General features: G+C 39.6%; 1 protein-coding gene across 2 annotated transcripts in view; it reads left to right on the top strand.

Moving 5' to 3' along the window:
• LOC107042287 (F-box/WD repeat-containing protein 9) overlaps positions 1–19,486 on the top strand; it is a 44,308-nt gene extending 24,822 nt beyond the window's left edge. For both annotated transcript variants that reach the window (XM_015263283.1, XM_015263284.1), the window contains 3 exons: positions 17,799–18,275; positions 18,856–19,131; positions 19,217–19,486. In XM_015263283.1, coding sequence (XP_015118769.1) covers positions 17,799–18,275; positions 18,856–19,131; positions 19,217–19,306 — 843 coding nt within the window. In that variant the 3' untranslated portion in view covers positions 19,307–19,486. The remainder of the gene's footprint in view (positions 1–17,798; positions 18,276–18,855; positions 19,132–19,216) is intronic.
• Positions 19,487–19,937: the final 451 nt, after the last annotated feature.

Raw genomic sequence — 19,937 nt, 5'->3', positions numbered from 1 at the left:
GGGGAGGGGGTCCAAAACAGCTGAAAATTCCCTTATGTAATATATGGACGGCCCCTTTTGGATTATTTTTTAAACACACGGTTCATTAACACCAGAACAAATGTCACTTCTATGGACTGTTAGATACCAATCCACTGTGATGAAATATTGACTATAAGGAAGAAATAGTTAAAGTAAACTTTAATAAAAGTCCATCGTTTATTATTTATTGAAGGGTACTGTCAAAAAAAATGTTGGTCAGATTATTTTTCTATCCAATTGTTAATTAAAATATTGGAAAACATTTTTATGAAAAAAATGGACCTTTAAATATTTTTATGGCGTGAAAAAGGTTGTTTTCAAGTTGGTGAAAAAATTTATATTCATGTTCATGGAAAAGAACATTGTTAAAAATTCAGTAAATAATACAAAATTATTTAACGGACATATCTATATATAAAACTTGAGAAATACTCAAACTGTTTATTTCTTATTCCTCTCTTTTCGCTGGGAGTTCAGAGAACTGAGGTTGCCACTGAGCGCATGGTGGGAGTAACGAAATATAAGCACTCGCCAAATCGACTACCCCTACACCCCCAGGCGCGCTCTTATAACGGGGTTCTACTGTATATAAATTGGCCACAAGCTTATCATTAGGGCTGCGCACAAAACCCAGGCGAGACTTCATTTTGAAGTGACCATCTCGCTCTAAAAAAACATAGAAATTTTTGGGACTGTCTCAGTTTCGAAAGGCATACTATCGTATCCTCTAGTCATTACCTGGAGATAATTTGTCTCGTCACAGTCTTCACTTTTTCCGGTTTTTAATGTTTGGTCTCTATTTCAGTCTCGGCTCGGTCTGATACATGTTAAAAATAGGAAAAAGGAGAGACCGAGACGAGATCAATTCTCTTGGAGTCATGAAAAGGGGAGTCAATACTATACCTGTCGAGACTGAAACGGTCCTGAAAATGTCTATGTTGTTTTAGAGCGAAACGATCTCTTCAAAGTGAAGTCTCGTTTGAGTCTCGAGCGCACTCCTGCTCTTATTGATGTAACAATTTTTTTGTTTTAATCGATATTTAAAAAATGACGCGCATAGCAACGGGTTCATATCCACGTTCTCGCTTTTCACATTATCTTCTATCATTTTTTTGTTACGGAGTTGGTAGCAGTGTAATACAACCACATGCACTAAGGAGGGAGCCCGGGATTTTACTAATTGAATTTAGTGCATGAATAATAAATTCCACAGATATCTTTTAATTGGGTTCCGTGCATAAATTAATTCTCGAAAGTTATGGGATTGAAATTTAGTAGAACTTCCTATTTCGTGAGCGGAAAAAATAAAAAAATAGTTCTCATTCCATTGCGGGAAACAGAAATAAAAGGTCAAGAGAATAACAATTTAAGGAGAGGCTCACCTCAAGAAAAAAACTTTTTTGTTTTTCGAAAAAAAAATTCTTTGAATACCATTTCCCGCGTGATTTTTCCTCAGGAATCCGATTTTTTGGATAAAAATTTTCTCCGATCACTCCAAATTAGAGATTTAATTTTTTTTAAATCGAAAAATCAACCTGACAAAAATCCCCAACGTATTTTTTTAAAAATAGTTTTCTGAATATAGTCACCAAATTTTGTTCCTTAATCATAAAAAATGTGGGAGGAGATACATTTTGAAGTTCATAGGTCAACCTGCAAAAGTCGTTATTTTTGATGGTTCGAAAATATGTTCGAAAATTTTTTTGAGTATTAATTAGAATGAGTAAATTTCTAGAAAAAGAGCGGAAAATGAATGTAAACAGTACGGAAAAAAATGCACGGATTCGACTTTTCGGCAGGAAGTATTTTGACAAATTCTGGATTACCGAGTGGAGGCCTCTTTACTAAAGAGTAAAAAAAGACCGAGTAGATGCATGGGAACCATTAAACATAAAATTAGTATTAATAAATAAAGTGTATACATAATATTTGGATAAGAAATTTTTTTTTCTTCAACTATTAGAAAAAATATTATAAACAAATCAATTGAAAAATGTATCTTCCCCCGCATTTTTCATAATTAAGGAGCGAAAATTTCAGATTATATTGAAAAAAATATTTTGAAAAAAATACGTTGGGAATTTTTGTTAAGTTGATTTTTCGATTTAAAAAAATCGAATCTCTCATTTTAAGTGGTCGGAGAACATTTTGACCTAAAAAATCAGATTTCTGAGGAAAAATCACGCGGGAAATAGTATTTCAAAATTTTTTTTTTCGAAAAACAAAAAAGTTTTTTCCTTGAGGTGAGCATCCCTGTAATTCAATTTATTCATTCATTAGTGCTACATCGCGTTATACAATGTTTGCGCCTGGTTTTATTCAATCGCTTCCTCATTTACAAATTATTTCCCACGTTCAGTCTCACAAAAGTGGTTGAGATTATTATTTTCTAACTATCATTTATAGTATAAAGAGTTTTATGAGGTCTCCCTGTATTTAATTGCATTAATTAGATTTTATTTTATTTTCTTTCTCTTATTTTGTTTTTACATTCTTATTTTATGTCTGTTTTGGTATTTGGAGATCACTATATGTGTCAAATTAGTTTTTTTTTATCGTTATTTTACATCGCTTCGACCCGGTTGGGGTACTGTGCAATGATGATCGAGACTTTAAATCGTTAGATCTCACCATTCTATCCAGCCGGGTTTTGAACTCGGAACCTTTCGCATGTTAGGCAACCAACTTACCTACTGCGCCAAGCCACCAGGCTGTCAAATTAGTATAAATTAATACTTTGGGTTAATACTTTGACCTCTGTCGAGGCATGACTCGTATGTAGGTGTGCTCGTGTTCGCGTAAGGTATGAGATGTCAAGTGATACACAGTATTAGAGATCGTCACGCGTTTTGAGTCTTCTTTCTACATCAGCTAGCCTTCCCCAAAGTTCTTTGCCTAGCTTTCCTTTTAGTGTATCCAGGAGCTTTTCCCTCCGCGTTTGATCAGCGAGGTCTTGGTACCAGTCATCCCACCGTTTCTTGTCTTCCTCCCCTAGCTCCGACATCAATTTCTCCCATCTTAGAATGCGTTCCAATGTTTCTGTAGTTAAGTTGCATTTTCGGCAATGTTTGGCGGACCAGCCCTTTTAGTTTTCCTTGGCTATGTTGCCACACCTCCATCTCGCGCAAATACTCTTCATCCAACCAGGATTTTGTTTTCTCTTGCAGTAGTCGGCCATCTTCACGTTTTGTTTTAGGTTTTTATAGTAGGAGTAGTAGCTGGATTTGTCTGCCCTGCCCCAGACTTCCTGTATGTCCTGGTCCACTGTTATTTGAATTATTTGAATTCCTTCACCTCCTCTAACTGCTGTCCTTTATACCTCTAGCTCTCCTTTTTCCTTCTTCCTTCATTATTGAATACCAATACTTTGTTTTTTCCCCGCGCTTTGCTTCATGCGGTTCATATCTGCCCATCTTTCCAGGGTCTTGAGCATGTCCTTTAAGTTGCCTCCAGACCCCGCTATCAATGCTGCGATGTCAGCGTAAAGTAGTACGTGGATTTTTACTCCGGAACCTGACCCTATTGAACAGAGATCGGCATCAATCATTATTTTACTAGTATTAAGAGAATGTTTCCGTAAAATAATTGAATTCCTTAATTTATATTTGGAATTTAGAAAATCGTAAAACAATTGATAATTTAAATTTTCAAATAACTATTAAGTAAATAATTGGAAATTTCCTGAACAGTATTAAAGATTATCAAAATAATCGTCAATCTACCGAATTCGATTATTAGTGGGTAAAATAATTCAGAATTTAAAAATTTAATTGCTGATTAATTTAATAATTGAAAATTGTTAAGTTCTATTACTTGATTAGGTATTTATGAAATTAATGTCAATTATAATTTATGATTATGCCTATCTCTGCTAATGAGGTCCCTCCAGCGTTTGTTCTTCGGAATTCATTTTCCATGTCATTGATGTAGATATTGAAGAGGATTGGACTCAATGGGCAACCTCATTTTACACATTTGGTTGTTTGGAAGCAATCAGATAGATCGTCGCCTGCAATAACCCGGTTGTTTGTATTTTTATAGATCGATTGCGTCATTCTTAAGAAGCATCCTTCGATTCCCATCTCCTGCATTTTGGACCAAAGCTTGCTTCTGTCAACCTTGTCAAATGCGGCTTTGAAGTCTATGAAGCATACGTACAGCTTCCCTAGTGGAAAAACCTAAGGCAGAGGCGTAACATGCCTGATCAGAATTTCGGATCGGACTTGATCAGTTTCTGATCGAGACCTGAACAGAATTTCCACTCGGGTATGAGTCAATTTGAGAGTGAAATTCGTAAGTGTCCTGATAGCTCAGATGGTAAGAGCACCCGACGCGACATTGGGAGGTCCCGGGTTCGATTCCCGGCTAGGAAGTTACTAATTTTTTCTCTCAAAAAAATTAAATTTAATTAATGCCTAATGATGGAAGGCGGAGAAACCCTAGTGGAAAAACCTAAGGCAGAGGCGTAACATGCCTGATCAGAATTTCGGATCGGACTTGATCAGTTTCTGATCGAGACCTGAACAGAATTTCCACTCGGGTATGAGTCAATTTGAGAGTGAAATTCGTAAGTGTCCTGGTAGCTCAGATGGTAAGAGCACCCGACGCGACATTGGGAGGTCCCGGGTTCGATTCCCGGCTAGGAAGTTACTAATTTTTTCTCTCAAAAAAATTAAATTTAATTAATGCCTAATGATGGAAGGCGGAGAAACCCTAGTGGAAAAACCTAAGGCAGAGGCGTAACACGCCTGATCAGAATTTCGGATCGGACTTGATCAGTTTCTGATCGAGACCTGAACAGAATTTCCACTCGGGTATGAGTCAATTTGAGAGTGAAATTCGTAAGTGTCCTGGTAGCTCAGATGGTAAGAGCACCCGACGCGACATTGGGAGGTCCCGGGTTCGATTCCCGGCTAGGAAGTTACTAATTTTTTCTCTCAAAAAAATTAAATTTAATTAATGCCTAATGATGGAAGGCGGAGAAACCCTAGTGGAAAAACCTAAGGCAGAGGCGTAACACGCCTGATCAGAATTTCGGGTCGGACTTGATCAGTTTCTGATCAAGACCTGAACAGAATTTCCACTCGGGTATGAGTCAATTTGAGAGTGAAATTCGTAAGTGTCCTGGTAGCTCAGATGGTAAGAGCACCCGACGCGACATTGGGAGGTCCCGGGTTCGATTCCCGGCTAGGAAGTTACTAATTTTTTCTCTCAAAAAAATAAATTTAATTAATGCCTAATGATGGAAGGCGGAGAAACCCTAGTGGAAAAACCTAAGGCAGAGGCGTAACATGCCTGATCAGAATTTCGGATCGGACTTGATCAGTTTCTGATCGAGACCTGAACAGAATTTCCACTCGGGTTTCCGCCCTTAACTATGAATTTGTTGTTAATCAGTGTTTAGTATGAACACTTGTTCTATCGTTCCTCTGTTACGTCTAAATCCTGACTGGACTTCAGATATTTTTTCTTCTTCTAAACAATTGCTCAAGCATTTGGCCATGATTAGAATTAGAATTTTGTATCCTGTATTCAGGAGTGAGATTCCTCTATAGTTGCTTGCTAGCTCCGGGTCTCCTTTTTTGAATATTGGGTAAATCGTTGCAGTTCTCCATCTGTTTATGAGCTCTCCTCTCCATTGCTCCTGCATCACCGGGGCTAGCTACTGCAGTCCTTCTTTCGGCAGATTTTTAAGGAATTCTGTTGAAATTTCGTCTATCCCCGCCGCTTTCTCTTCTTTTAGCGCTTGTATTGACTTCCCAATTTCCATCAGGCTAAGCTCTTCATTCAGTGCTTTTAGTTGGCTGTTCTGTTCTTCTTTTTCTTGCTTGTTTAATGCGGTTCTTGCGGATGTAGAGATGCGGATGTTCTTCTCCCTCATTGGTGGAATGTCTGATTTCTCCCTCCAGAAGGTTTATGAAATATAACAACCAAGATTTCTTCCCAATTTCGGTTCCTATTCTTTTATTTCCTCTGAACCGGTTCATCGCCTTCCACCAGTCCGCTGATCCTCGGCTTTCCATCACTCTCTACTGCTTTTCCTCGATCGAAATCGTTATGAGGTTCTTCCTTAAGGTGTTGAGTTCGTTCTTCGTTTCTAAAGATCTGGCTTTGCTCGCAGATCCCGGCTCTTTCGGAAGCTATGTAGATGTTTGAAAAGTTTCCTTCTGAGCAATCTATATTCGCCATTATCCCATCCGTAGTCGGGAGTTTTTGAAGGTTTTTCCCAGTTAGCAGTTTGACAGAGCTCGCTGCTCCTTTGATGCTTGCCGTTATGCCCTCCCATCTAGCTTCTGGGTAGATCGACGCTGCTTTCTCCCCCTCCGTCCAATGTTTTGTCCATGCCTCTTGAAATGTCTCCTTTTTTTCTTCCCTCCATTTTAGCTTTGATTTGCCAGATCTTCCGCTTTTCTCCGCTCTTTTCACGTCTTCTGACCATTTGACTTTGTATATATCCGGAAGGTGGTCCGAACCTTCCTATACTGCGACGCTCAGATTCTTGAACCGCTCTGGGATTCCAGCGTTTTCTATTCTCACTAGGACAAGGTCTAGAACCCCGCCTGGGCTATTTCCTTCCCCTATGCAAGTTATTTTCGCAATTTGGCCCCCCTCACATCTACCATTCATTGTTATTAGTGCCCTTTCCTCGCACCATCTTAATAGGAATCTCCCTTCGCTCCTTGGTTCCTTGTCTTCTGACCTCCTTAGTTTGATGTCCCCCTCATCCTCCAGGCCACACGAGGCGACTTCTGAGTCTTCGCCGACTACCGCGTTTAAGTCACCTGCTATGATCAGGCGTAAGCCTTGTCCCTCACATTCGTCGAGTTCTAAGGCTAGTTTTACTAGTACTCGTTTCAGATTTGTCCTATCGTTGTATGCTGTAATGATTGTGTAGCGACCCTGAGCTTGGCCATTGGAGGCTTTTAATTGCATGTTCAGGCCGAAGTCCCATTCTCTCACTTTCAACTCCGCTTTCAGATATTTATTGACTCCAACCAGTGGGCCTCCACTCGCACGTCTCCTTGTAGAAGCTCTAGTTACTGGCTTGCTATGCTAGATAAAATTATTTCGAGATCTTTCCAATTTTTCTAACGCTTTAGTTAGTCTTTTACCTTCCAGAAAGGTTTCGTAGAAGACAACCACATCCATAACTCCATAAATCTTTGTTTTTCTTCACATTCTCTATCCCTTGTGCATTCCAGTATAGAATGCAGATCTCATTCGCTGCAGGACTAATTTCTGCCTCTGCCTCTTCCTTTCCTTCGAAAGGACCGGTCAGAGTCATTGGGGATGACGGAAGGCTTCTTCTTGAGGTACAATTGCCCTCTCAACTCATCTCAAGCCAGGCATGATTCGTTAACCCAGACCCTCTTTTACGACCTTATTTCTCTTTCACCAGAGGCAAGCTTCCCTTTCCAGCCAGTGTTGTACCACCTTTTGTCTGGTGGACAGGTCATCTAGGATCCAAAATTATCCGGAAGATGAGGATTATTCCAATAAGTAACGTGAAAACTGCTTACCTCGATACAACAGACAGGAAAATGCGAATCGATTCGCAAGGAATTGTACAACAATAAAAACTCAATGAGGAAGTTGATGTTTTCACTAAAACTAGAGCCTCAGGAAAAACTGATGATATTAAATCAATGAATTGGTGATGATTAGGCGAACTTCCGATGATGATGACACAGTATAGCTCTCATAGAAAGCGAAAAGACGCAAAAATTTTCAAGAAAATTTTTTTCCCGACGCATTGTTTCTCTTTTCCATCGTGACGCATCTCTTTTCTAACTCATATTCATCAAAGGTATGGATTGAAATATCAATTTCTCAATAAAAACAAGGCAGCTCTCCTAGAAGGCGTAAAAACACGAAAATTTAGGAAACAAAAATTTTCTCCGGTACACTGGTTGTCTCTCCCACGATGGCGTATTTTTTAAAATCATATATGGACGTACTCTATGAGAAAAAAAATGTTCCAGTCGAATACCGGACGGCCCTAGAGCCGAAAAAAATAAAAACGTAAAAATTTATCGAAATTTAGGTATAGAAGCTTCTTCACGTCTATGGAATATTTTTTTCCTGAAAGTATGAACGAAAATAAAAATTTTATTTTTTCATTTGTTCGAATCGGATGCGCCATTCAAAAGTTATGAATTTTTGAAAATTTAAAGTTTGGTAGTCATTATCTCAGAAACAAAAAATCATGAGGCAATGAAATTTGGCAAGAATACTGTCTATATATAGTAGTTCGAAATGCGGCAATCAAATCATTCTTTCCAGCCAAAAAAAAATCCGGGGTGACTGAGTTGACATGGAATGTCCCATAAGTAAATTGTTCCACAATAATTTCTGGAATAGTAACTCAAAATAGTAAACAAGGGAAATTGATCAGGCAACTGCAAAATGAAAACAGAGTTAGGCGAACCGCAATACGTGGAACAGAACTCAGAGTGAGATATCAAATCAATTCAGATGAGATCGAGTACTAGAACGTGCTAGAGGGCCAGGGTCGGCAGGGGGTATGATGGGGAGGGATGATCTTGCGGAGAGGACTTCAGACATAAAGTTGTGAAGAGACAGGAGGTGTCTGCGGGTGGGGATTGAGAGGATTCTGAGAAGGTGGATTGAATAAAGGATGCCTGCTGTCAGTCCGCTGAGATGCTTTTCCCGCTGCGTCTTATAGGCCGGGCAGTGTAGGAGGACGTGCTCCACAGACTCCAACGTGTTCAGGCAGCAGTACCGGCATGGAGAGCATGGAGTCAGCTTATGGATCGTCCCCTTGTCAGAAATTCTGCATATGGAGTTGTTCGCGAGTCTTAGCTGGATGGCGATTCTGGGAACATGGATTCCCCCTCTGAAGAACAGATAATCGGCTGTGGTATCCAAGAAACGACGTATTAACTGAATCTGGGACGAGCTTGAGCGTAGGTAGTCTCATAGTCGGAGGATCTCAAATTTAGAGCCATTGCGTCGATGAAATTCTGTCTCTGGGCTAGCCAAAAACAAGAGTCCAGGCGATCAAACATGTCAGGGAAACCAACCGAGGTGAAAATAGTGTTCACCTTGGAAACCCAATATCCAGGCGGATATGATAACCTGGGGTGTTTCTGGGAAGCAAGAAAATCCTTTTGAAATAATCGGTCTGAATCCTTTCGATTTGACCAATCTCATACGGACCCCAGGTTTGTATTCCGTAGAGAAGGGTGGATACAACGAGAGTATCAAATAATTTGATTCTAGAATGCCAATCTTCCGCTGGCTAACTTACCAGACATAGCACTATCTAGAACAGTTCCAAGATAGGTGTACTGCTTCACTGCTTTGATAGAATGACCTTTATAGGAGAACGCTGAGGTTTCCGGTGCTCTGATTCTACCAGACGGTCTGCATACCATGATTTCAGTTTTATCCGGGGGGACTGTTAGGCCATTGGCATCAAAGTACTCGGGAAGACATTTCAGTATGAAACGTGCATCCGCTACAGATCTGGCGAAGATCACAGTGTCGTCAGCATACAAGAGGGCCCTGAGATTCTTACCTCCGATGTCCAGACCCTGAATATTTTTCTTTTCTAGGAACTGGATGAAATCTGCGATGTATGTGATAAATAGGAGTGGGCTCAGCTTGTCCCCTTGTAAGACCCCTTCAGTCACCTCAAAGTCCCGGGTTTGATCCGATCCCAACCGTACTCTTGCCGCTGCGTTGTCATAGATATTGCACAATACCCTCAGGAATTTACCACTCACCCCCATGTCTCCAAGCTTCTTCCACAATTTATGATGGGGTATACAATCGAAAGCCGTACGAAAGTCTATAAATAGACAGATCGTATTACCTGCTAGCCTCAGTTTCGATTGTACAGCGGTGAAGAGGGAGAAGGTTTGATCTAAGCAGCTTCGACCTCGTCGGAAACCTGTCTGCTCTTCAGGGAGAATACCGGACGAATTCAACCAGGCCTCAAGCCGTGCATGAAGAATCCCCGTATACATCTTCAAGATATTGTTGGTGAGCACAATTCCTCTGTAGCATAATGGGTCGGTTGGGTCACCTTTCTTAAACAACATTGCTAGTACAGCCTTGGGTCAGGAGTCCGGGATTCTTTCCTCTTTGCACATGCCATTTAGTAAATTCACAAGAATCTGGATCCACTTGGCAGGAAGATTCTTCAGGAATTCGTTTGAAATTCCATTCGGGCGAGGGGCTTTAGCACATTTGCTCATTTTCAGGATGCGGCGGACTTCCTTAGATTCAATGTCCTTATCCAGAAAGGGCTCCAAGATGTTTGGGATGCAGAGATCAGTTGAGATTCTTGAGGGATAGGCATGACTGTAGAATATTTCCCATTCAATTTCGGGGACTTGGTTGGGCATGAAGGTGGAGGAGCGAACACTCTTCACCGTCTCCCAGAACTCGCTGATGTTCTTTACATTGGCCATGCGGTTTTTCAACTGCTTGTAGTATTCCTTAATTTTTCTTTTTTTACATTTCCCATAGTCACTGGCATGTTTGTGATACACCTCAACTGAACTGGGGCTAAATTTATCCTTCCGGACGGATCTCTGGGATTTATCGACTGTGCTTTTTAGTTCCCTATACTCAGAATCCTCCCAAAGGTGATGCTTTGGTTGTAGGCCTTTGCTTCATGCCAGAACTCGAGGCAGCTTCTGTTATGGCAGTACAGAGTAAATCATAGATGGCAGTGGGGTGCATCGAGTGCATTTGCTTGTTGGAGTCTCGATGAGGCTCTTATAGCACGAGCAAACGTATCGGACAGCTCGTTCTTCCATTTAACTGCAGGGGAGGGACTGGTGCTGGATGGGGCTACAGGTGAGGGGGATGAGGTCAACTCTGGCTTGAAGTTGAGAGAATTCCAGGGATTTAGCTTCAGAAATAGCGGATAGTGATCGGATTGGAAGGATAGCTCGTTTATCATTAAGAAGTTAAATCTGGAGATAGCTTCATAATTACCCCATATAAAGTCAGGCCTTGTGCCCCGCAGAATGTGAAGCTTCCTTCCAGGTCTCCAGGTGTGCGTTCATTCAGGAGTACAAAGCCGTTGTCCGTCATGAAGTCCAGCAGCATATCACGTCTAATTTTATAGCTGGGGGAACCTTCATCCATGCATCCCCTAGATGACAGCAAGGTAGATCCAGTTAGAAGTTCTTGTGGGATTTGCATTTGCCAGTCTTGTTATCCTGCAATTAAAGTCACCACCTCAAAAAATTGCGTCATTTTTGTATGTATCTCGGCAGGAAGTGATAACCGTTTGCAGGAGTTCGAGAACGGACAGCAAATCGGTGTCTGGCGGGAAGTAAATGAGTCCAAGGATTATATGCGAGTTGGAGACTTCAATTCTCGTAAAAATCCACCATTGAGATGAGAATAATAAATTCGATTTGTGTACCTTGCTGATTAAGACTGCCAGACCTCCGCTTCCTCTGCCGATTGGTGCATCTCTCGTGGCTACTGACCAGAAACAGTTGTAATTTGACGACCAGGGGGTTAGATAGGATGGGATGAATTGTAACCAGGTCTCCGACAGGCCAATCAAGAATGGGTAGGTGCTGGCTGTTAGATTTCCCAAATTAGCTATGCCTTTGCAATTCCAGAAAATCGCTGTGGGGTACTCGAGATGCGGCTCCTTCACTTTTTTGGATCCTTGGTGGACTTCTTCACGCTGTTCTGCTGCTCTATGACAGTGTTGTTAAGGTCTGTGGTGTCCCATGGTATCATCAGGCTGTTGGGTAGGTTTGAGGACGAATTGGCTGCTCGCGAAATCCCATGTGTGGATCGCATCTTCCCTAACAATTCTATTCCCCACGACTTTGGACGGGATGCCCTTAGCTGTATCTTCCTTGGCTTTCTCCCTCAGCTTGAAAGACAGTTCTTTTTCTCTTGGAGTCAAATCATTCACGATGGATATTTTACTGCCAGCAAGTTTGGTGTTCTTGAGCTTCATCACATTTATTTTGACATTCAGTGAGTTGAATTGTGCAATAAAATTTTTTTGTGTTCTACCGATTGCTCTGATGGTAAAATCGGTACGTAGGATCCCAAAAGTTGAAATCAGGAATTGGCTTGCCCGGTCTACTGTGGACAGATCCGGGCCCAGACCCCTGATGATAACATTGTTGCGTTTGGAGGCTCTGATCTGATTTTCAAGAGCAGTTGAAAGCCTTGCGAATTCTTTCTGCAGTGTTGGGTCAGCAACTGGGGCCTGACGAGTGCCAACTGAGTCTTCCAGTGCTTTGATTCTTGTCAGAGCCTCCTTGAGTAGAGCTGAATCCTCCTTGGCACTGGCAATTGAGGAGACGTTGCTCTCAAGGTTCTGAACCCTATTTAAAGTAGCATTTTGATTGGCTTGAAGCTTTTTAGTATCTGACTTGATAACTTTCACACTGTTATCCACTGCAGTTATCTTTAAATTCACTTTAGATAAAATACCATTCAAGTGCTCGTCTTGTTGCGCCTGGTCTTTCCTCATTCCATGAGTTGCTCGGCAATCCAGCGAAATGAATCCCCAGGTTGGAGGTGATCAAAGTCAGGTATGACCAAAGGGGCAGCCATCTCACTATTCTTGAATTCAGGGCAGCTTGGAGTGGAAATCGGAAAAATAACGGCCTCAACGTCCCTGGCCACAAGATCAGGATTTGATTTCAATGTTTTTGAAGGGGTACCCGGCTGCTCTGCCTTGTTTCTGGAGCGTTTCTCGACTCCCGGGTGGGTGAGAATAGCTCTGAGATTGGGCCAATGGATTTGTTTCTTTCCCTGAACCTTAGGACTGTTACACTTGGTCTGCCAACTGGATTTTTTGAGACAATGACAGGATTGCTTTTGTGTACCTTCAGTTTCTCGGGCACTATGGGCTTAGGCATGTCACTCTAATCTCACTTTTGTAATGTGGCATGAACGACACTTGTTCTGTATTTCGCCAGGATTTTGTCAGCAAAAAAAATTATGGCAGAACAAAAAAATCAAACTTTTCTGCATACGATCCCAACAGCGTGAAGGGGAGGATCAAAATTAATAAACACAATAAACTTAAAAATGTATGCAGCAACGCAAAACACGTGCGTCGTTGCTCGGCTCGCGCATGCGCCCCCCATTCAATGAGAACATTAGAAACATTACATGAATTCAATAAAATAATATTGATATATTATTATAGATATGAACTACATAACACATAAAAAGTAACTTGATAAACAATATCTATTCTTTGTCATCACTTTCTTTGGTCCAAGGTCCAATCAGCCAATCTGAGAGAGGACTAGCAACTGGGATATCCCGTATCTCTTCTTCAGTCAAGTTTACTTCCTCTTCAGAATCGACTGTAACATCTTCATTTACCCATTCAACAACTCCCTCAGTTTTATTATTTTCTTCGATGACACACATGAGCTCTTGGCCACGTCGTGAAATGACTTTCTTCACTCTTCGACGCTGAGGTTTAGAGGAGATAAAATGCACTTTTTTGTGGGAGCTCACTGCCTTCTTCGATCCAAAGTATTTACCACAGATATCACATATTCTCCCCCCGAGCTGATCATTCAGCGATGGACAGAATAAATCATAGGGAACACATTTGTGGGTGCATGGAATAGTAATTTTCAGCGTTGTAACGTCCCGACGTTGAATTTCGTAGATGACACTATTAATCGGCCATAAAAATCCGCGCGATTCAAATTATGGCTCGGAAATGATTTTTAAAATGATATTTTTAAAACGTAGTATGCTGAGAAATAGGGCAAAGAAAGGACCATGAACAAAGGAAGAAAATAACTCCACAATCGGGAGAAAAACCGTTGCAGAAAATTGTAAATGTCAAATACTTGAGTTTAAATCCAAATTTATTGCCCTTCAAAACTCGTCACGGAAAAAGCTTTACCTTGAAAAATCCAAAATTTAGAGAGGAAAGTAAAATTAACGGTCACGGTCCCAAGTCGTAAAATCTCAGTTCTGTTTATTTTGAAAGTTCCTGTGTAGCATATGTTTGACACGTATGGGCTCTCCTTTGTTCATTGTATCGCTGAGAAGGCCTAAAACCCTCTGAGGGGAAAACTTGCGACGTCACACGCTCCCCTTTTCCCCGTTTTCCCTTGGGTTTCACTTTTCCCTTTCCCCTGGGCCATGTTTGCGTGCGCAACTTGTGGGCTAGTGGGGGTTGTTGGACCCAACCCTTAAAGGTAAGTTTTAGTTAGTCCCATCGTGGCTGTTCTACGATAAGCCTTCAGCTTCTCTCGTCAATTAGTTTTTCCGAGTAATATCTTTAGAGTTTTTTCCAAAAGTTGAAAAATTCATTTGTAGTGCAAAGTTTAAAGTTTGGATATAAAATATTTTAAATAAAAGTGTGATTGTGCTCTCCAAGCACTTGTCAATTCGATTTATTTCGAGCTACCCCTATAATTCCATTATCCTGATCATCCACGAGTCAACTTCAATGGAGTCCTCACCCGAGGTTTAACGGCTAACGGATCCAGGTTCAAAGATTGGCGCTAAATAATTAGAATGGCGCCACTGTTTTCCTAGTAACATTGAAAGGACATAACAGCGTCATTCTTAAGGATAATGGCATGAAATGATCTGATACTTGTAATTCTGTTGGAGGTGGCACTGTCAGGGTTGATGTACAACGAAGTGGAATAGGTTCGTGATTTAAAAAACAAAAAATTAATGAAAAAGACATGAAAAAATCATACGTAAGATCCTTGACGACCCCCCTCCCCCCCACGTAAGGGAAAGTAAGAAATCTTTAGACCCCCCCCCCCTAAACGTCTTACGTAATATATGGACGGCCCCTAAGGCTGTTGTAACGTTATTCATTCATTAATTAAAGGAACGGGTCATGTTTTGTCCCACTCCAGTCGACTCTCGCTAGTTGCTCATCGAAAGGGCTGTAGAGGTACTATTTCCAAGAAATGAACACTTCCGCCGACCCTCACTCCTCAACCAATGGCGACCCAAGTTAGAAAAATGACAGGGAATGAAGTTTTGTTTTCGAATAAAATTACTCATTCTCTCTGTGTTTACGTACGGAGGACAAAAGAAAGCGATAAGGCGGTCGAAAGTGGGGGGCAGCGCTCGAGTGCGCGAAAAAGGGATTAGGGGAAAACGAGTAACTAATGGGCGTGCAACTAGCGAGAGTCTACTGTACAAAGTAGAGTTTTTATATCAACGTATGAATCATTTTTGTTGTCTATTGAAATAAAGAAAAACGGATTGCCTTATAAGTACATGTTGCGATGATTGCCACTTTTATACGAATGTAGTAGATGATTTTACAAGCAGGGTTGCCATATTTTGGCGATTTATAGCCAAAACTTGTACAATTTTAAATGGGGTGACGTCACGATCTGGTAACACTGTTTACAAGTTGTCATGAAGAGAACTAATTCATGAGGGAAACCGTCAACTGCGCATATGAAAAATAACCCCCAAATTTTCAAACTTCCTTAATTCAGCAGTGAAGACATGAAACAAGGAATGTACGAAAAAATAGCCGAAGGAAAAAATAGCCGATGGGTAGTAACACGCGTTGGCTGTGGAAACCGACAAAATGACCGGTCATTTTCGGTCATTTTTTTCCGCCTATCGAAACAAGATGTATCACTCAGTCCTCAAAATTAGTTCTTGGATAGTATTCCGGAATACAAAGGAGCTAGAGGGGTTTCGTAATAATTTTTTTTGTCGAGGAGTTGGTCACTTTTTAATCGTGTCGCTCAGTGATTTCCAGAATGGGATGATTTCTGTGACTTCTCAGTAAAAATTAAAAATCATCATTTCTTTTGATTTCTCGTGATTTCCATGGACTCTGAAAATTTCGTGATTTCAGAAAATCACTGAAAAAATCATGATTTTGGGATCAAAGTGGAGCATCTGTCGATAATGGCAGTTTTCTACATGACGTTGTATACGTAGGAATGTCAAAACAGATCAAAAACCTCAGCGTTATATTTCATCATAAACCCTGAAGCCTCGCTACGCCTGAAAACCACCTGAATACACCACGAAGATTGTACTTCGCGATAGTACAATCCTTGTTTGTTCGGTTTTTTCGTGTCAGAAGATGAGAAAATGACTAAAAATCAATCGATGAAAAACTAATGGAATTTCCAATAGAAGTCTGATAAAAATTTACCAGAATTTCTCACCGAAATTTTCTTCATGTATGAAAAAATCCTATAGGATTTTCTGTAGGAAATCTTATGGAGAATTCGCATATTTCCTATAAGATTTTTCGGATAGGATTTCTTATAGGATAGCCTATCTGGTTTTTCCTATTGGATTCCCCACAGGATATCTTATAGGATTTCCTATAGGATATCCTAATAAGATTTGCGATAGGATTTCTTATGAAATGTAGTGTCATAAGGGGCAGAATGAGCGTCAAATGAGTCATATGCGGTCATATAAGGATCATATAGGGGTCATATAAGGGCCACATGGAGATCATGTGGGAGTCATATAAGGGTCATATGTGGGTTATATAAGAGTCATCTGAGAGTCACATGGGGACTTACGGGGGTCATACAAAGGTCAAAGGAGGCTCATATCGGGGTCATATGAAGATCAAATGACCCTCATATGATCTCCATATAATTCCTATATAACCCCCATGCAACCCCTATATGACCCCATATGACCCTGATATTATTTCCATATGACCCCTACATGACCCCCATATTACCCTTGAATGACTCTAATATGACCCTTTATGACCTATATATATGATCCGCATATGACACTTTTGACCCTCCCCAGAAAACAATTTATGCCAGTGCCATCTAAAATTTAATAGGACATCAGCAAATTGTCGACAAATTGTCGACATACTGTTTGCTGAGTCATTGTGACTCTTATGCCCCTAAATTTTATAGGAAATCTTGTTGAAAATCTTATATGAAATCCTATAGGATGTGTTCACTGTTCATACGTGATTTCTGCCTAAGAAAATATTTCTGAGAAGATCACAAAAATGTAATTCAATGAGACAGAATTCTTTCGACGAGGAATAAATAATTTTAAATTAATGAAAATATGAAAAATCGACGAGAAAGAAGAGAAAAGTCGAAGGAATTCACACCTGACGCGGCCGGGGTCTAACGGCTGTTAGGGCTCATGAAAAGAAAGTTTGATGACAAATAATGAATAAATAATGTCGGGCGCCAGCCAACTTTATTGAGAAATTGACAAACAACAAATGAAGTATGATTCAGTGAAATAATGATAAATTGGGGGGTTCGATTGGGAAGACCCAATAATGAAAAGAATTGAAAATTGACCTTGACCATGAAAATATATTCGACAGAAAATAATTAATTACTTACAGTTTCACAATTAAACTTTTGTTGATTTTGACGATAACAAGAGTAATAAATACCATTATCTCGACGATAATATTAATCATAATTTATTGAACGAATTTTGATACAATTATACAAAATACAGCGATCGCAGTAATGACAAGACTACACAATAGCAAGATATTATATCGAGTGATTTATTTCGGTTGTACGACTTGTTGCTTCGGGCCCGGTATTCCCTCCACAACTACTGAAATCAATATTTCGACGCCTGCGTGATTAGATGAATCAGCAGTGCTATTTCGGTGCATATTTCAAATTCAATTTTGATTTTTATTCATGTCAATTTGTTTACTTTCGACTAGTTAAATATTTGGGGAGCGTTGACGATCGGGTAAAATATTTTCCTGTCACACCAAAATCATAGGAATGGACAAAAGAAAATTAATTTATTTCTCTCTCTTCCTTCAGAATGGACAAACATGTATAACTGGTGGCAGAGACAGGCTTCTAATCTGCTGGAGCCTCCCTCAACCTGGGAACGAGCCATCGTACCAGTTGTCCTCTGGTCTGGGCCACGAAGGCTGGATATGGGACATAACATCAATGGACAATGTGATATACAGCTGCAGTTGGGACAAAACCGTTCGATCCTGGGACGTCACAGGAACTAATTTATCACCCATAAAATCACACGGGATGAATGTCCAGGGTGCTTTGTTATGCATGAATTCCTGTTCCGAGTTACATCTTCTCGCGACTGGATCATTCTGCAAAACAGTATCAATATTCGACCCGAGGTCGGAGGATTCAGTTGCTCGGTATCAACCACATCAAAGGGCAGTTATTCAAATATGCATGAATTCGAGATATGTCGTTTCTGCTAGTGAGGATAAAACTGTCTCTGTGTGGGATGTCAGGGCTGGATATACTATGAAAACATTTCAGGTAAGAATTATACTGTAAGAGATGCCTCCAAACCTGAAATAAATTTGTCCAGAGAATTTTTTTTTAACAAAGTGATATTTATGAAAAATATTATTGCAACAATTCTTGTGTCTTGTCTGAATTGTATTTTTGTTCATTCAATTTTTGTTTCCCATGAATGAAGAAAATTAATAGGAAAAACTAGTGATTTTAACCAATAGTAATTACATTATTATTATCATTATGCAACTTTGCTGTGCATTTTTCAGTGAAAAAAAAGAATTATTGAGCATGAATCGTTCTAGTTCTTTGCTTGGTGCTTTGGACCTTGTAGTAAAAAAATTAAAACAACAAAAAAAATTGGGAATTTTATGCCCACGTATTTTCTATCGAAAAAATCTTGAGAGAATAATTCATATAGAAGGATCGAAATTTATTGACTCTTCCAAGTATCAAAATTTTCTGTAAAAATATTTTTTTCAGGTCCAGAGCTTTCTACGATTTCCTAGAGCTTTCCATGATTCCCAGAAGGAACGAATACATCGAAATCGATATCTCAAATTGAATAAACTATAATTTAAAATTGATTTACAAATTTCAGATTTCTAAAGACTCATTTGTCATGGGAATGTTCATGCACAATGGACTCGTCTACATTGGTGATAGCAATTCCAATATTCACATTCTCGACGAGAAGAAAGATTTCAATGTTGTTAAATCGTACAAGACTGAGCACACTAAGGGGATCACTGGAATTCATGCATCGTCTGGATGTTTGATGACTGTATCGCTTGATAAGACTGTGAGAATCATGGGGCCAACGGATCCACCACAGAGTATTGCTACTTTTGAGTGCAAACACGGTGATGTAGCTAGCGTAAGTCTCTTTATTTCATGTTGAAATCTTGTTTTTTTCATTTCCATTAGTTTACTCATTAATTCATCTACTTTGCTTCCGATAGATGCATTATTTGAACGAAGTCCTCGCTGTATCTGCTGAAGACGCTATTGAAGTATGGAGACCCAAGACTGTTAATCAACACCACTTATGACAAAAAAGTTGATCACTAATATATTTTTAATTGTATTCTTATTTCAAATTGACTCAATTGTTTTAATTACTGAATTTTATAATTGATTGACTAAATGATAATACGCTTTGCTAACGAAGAAAATTATTGATAAAAGAATGTGTTTTTAACGAATAAAGCTAGACATATTTGTAATGTGAACCAATATGTTATTTTGTTTCAACCTCGATTCAACACTTTTTTTTCAATATATATTTGTTTTGTTTTAAATTAATACATGTTTATTTTTCTAATGAAAAAAAAAACATTTAAATTTTTCCATACAACTTATTTTGTTTGAATTACTTCTACAAGAGTTCTTGGATATGAATTTTCCAAGTTTATATTCTTGAAATTAGGTGGAGGAATTTATATTCAAAATATCTCAATAGAATAAATTATCTAAACATCAAATTCTATAGATTTTTTTCTATAAAATATTCTCATCAAAGATTTTTACTGGAAAAAACACGTAGAAAAGGAGCGAAACTTCAATGCAATCGGCAAGAAAATGATAAAATTTTCAGTGGAATTCCAATAGAATTTCTGCCACCAAGAGTCGAGCCTTTTGTATCAATCTAATTACTCATGATATTTTTGGCGGCTATTTTCA

Source organism: Diachasma alloeum, unplaced genomic scaffold, assembly GCF_001412515.2.
Source record: "Diachasma alloeum isolate Michigan unplaced genomic scaffold, Dall2.0 Dall_scaffold_00438, whole genome shotgun sequence".
NCBI lineage: Eukaryota > Metazoa > Arthropoda > Insecta > Hymenoptera > Braconidae > Diachasma > Diachasma alloeum.
Note: the sequence above shows the minus strand (reverse complement) of the source record. Positions and strands in the feature narration are given on the sequence as shown.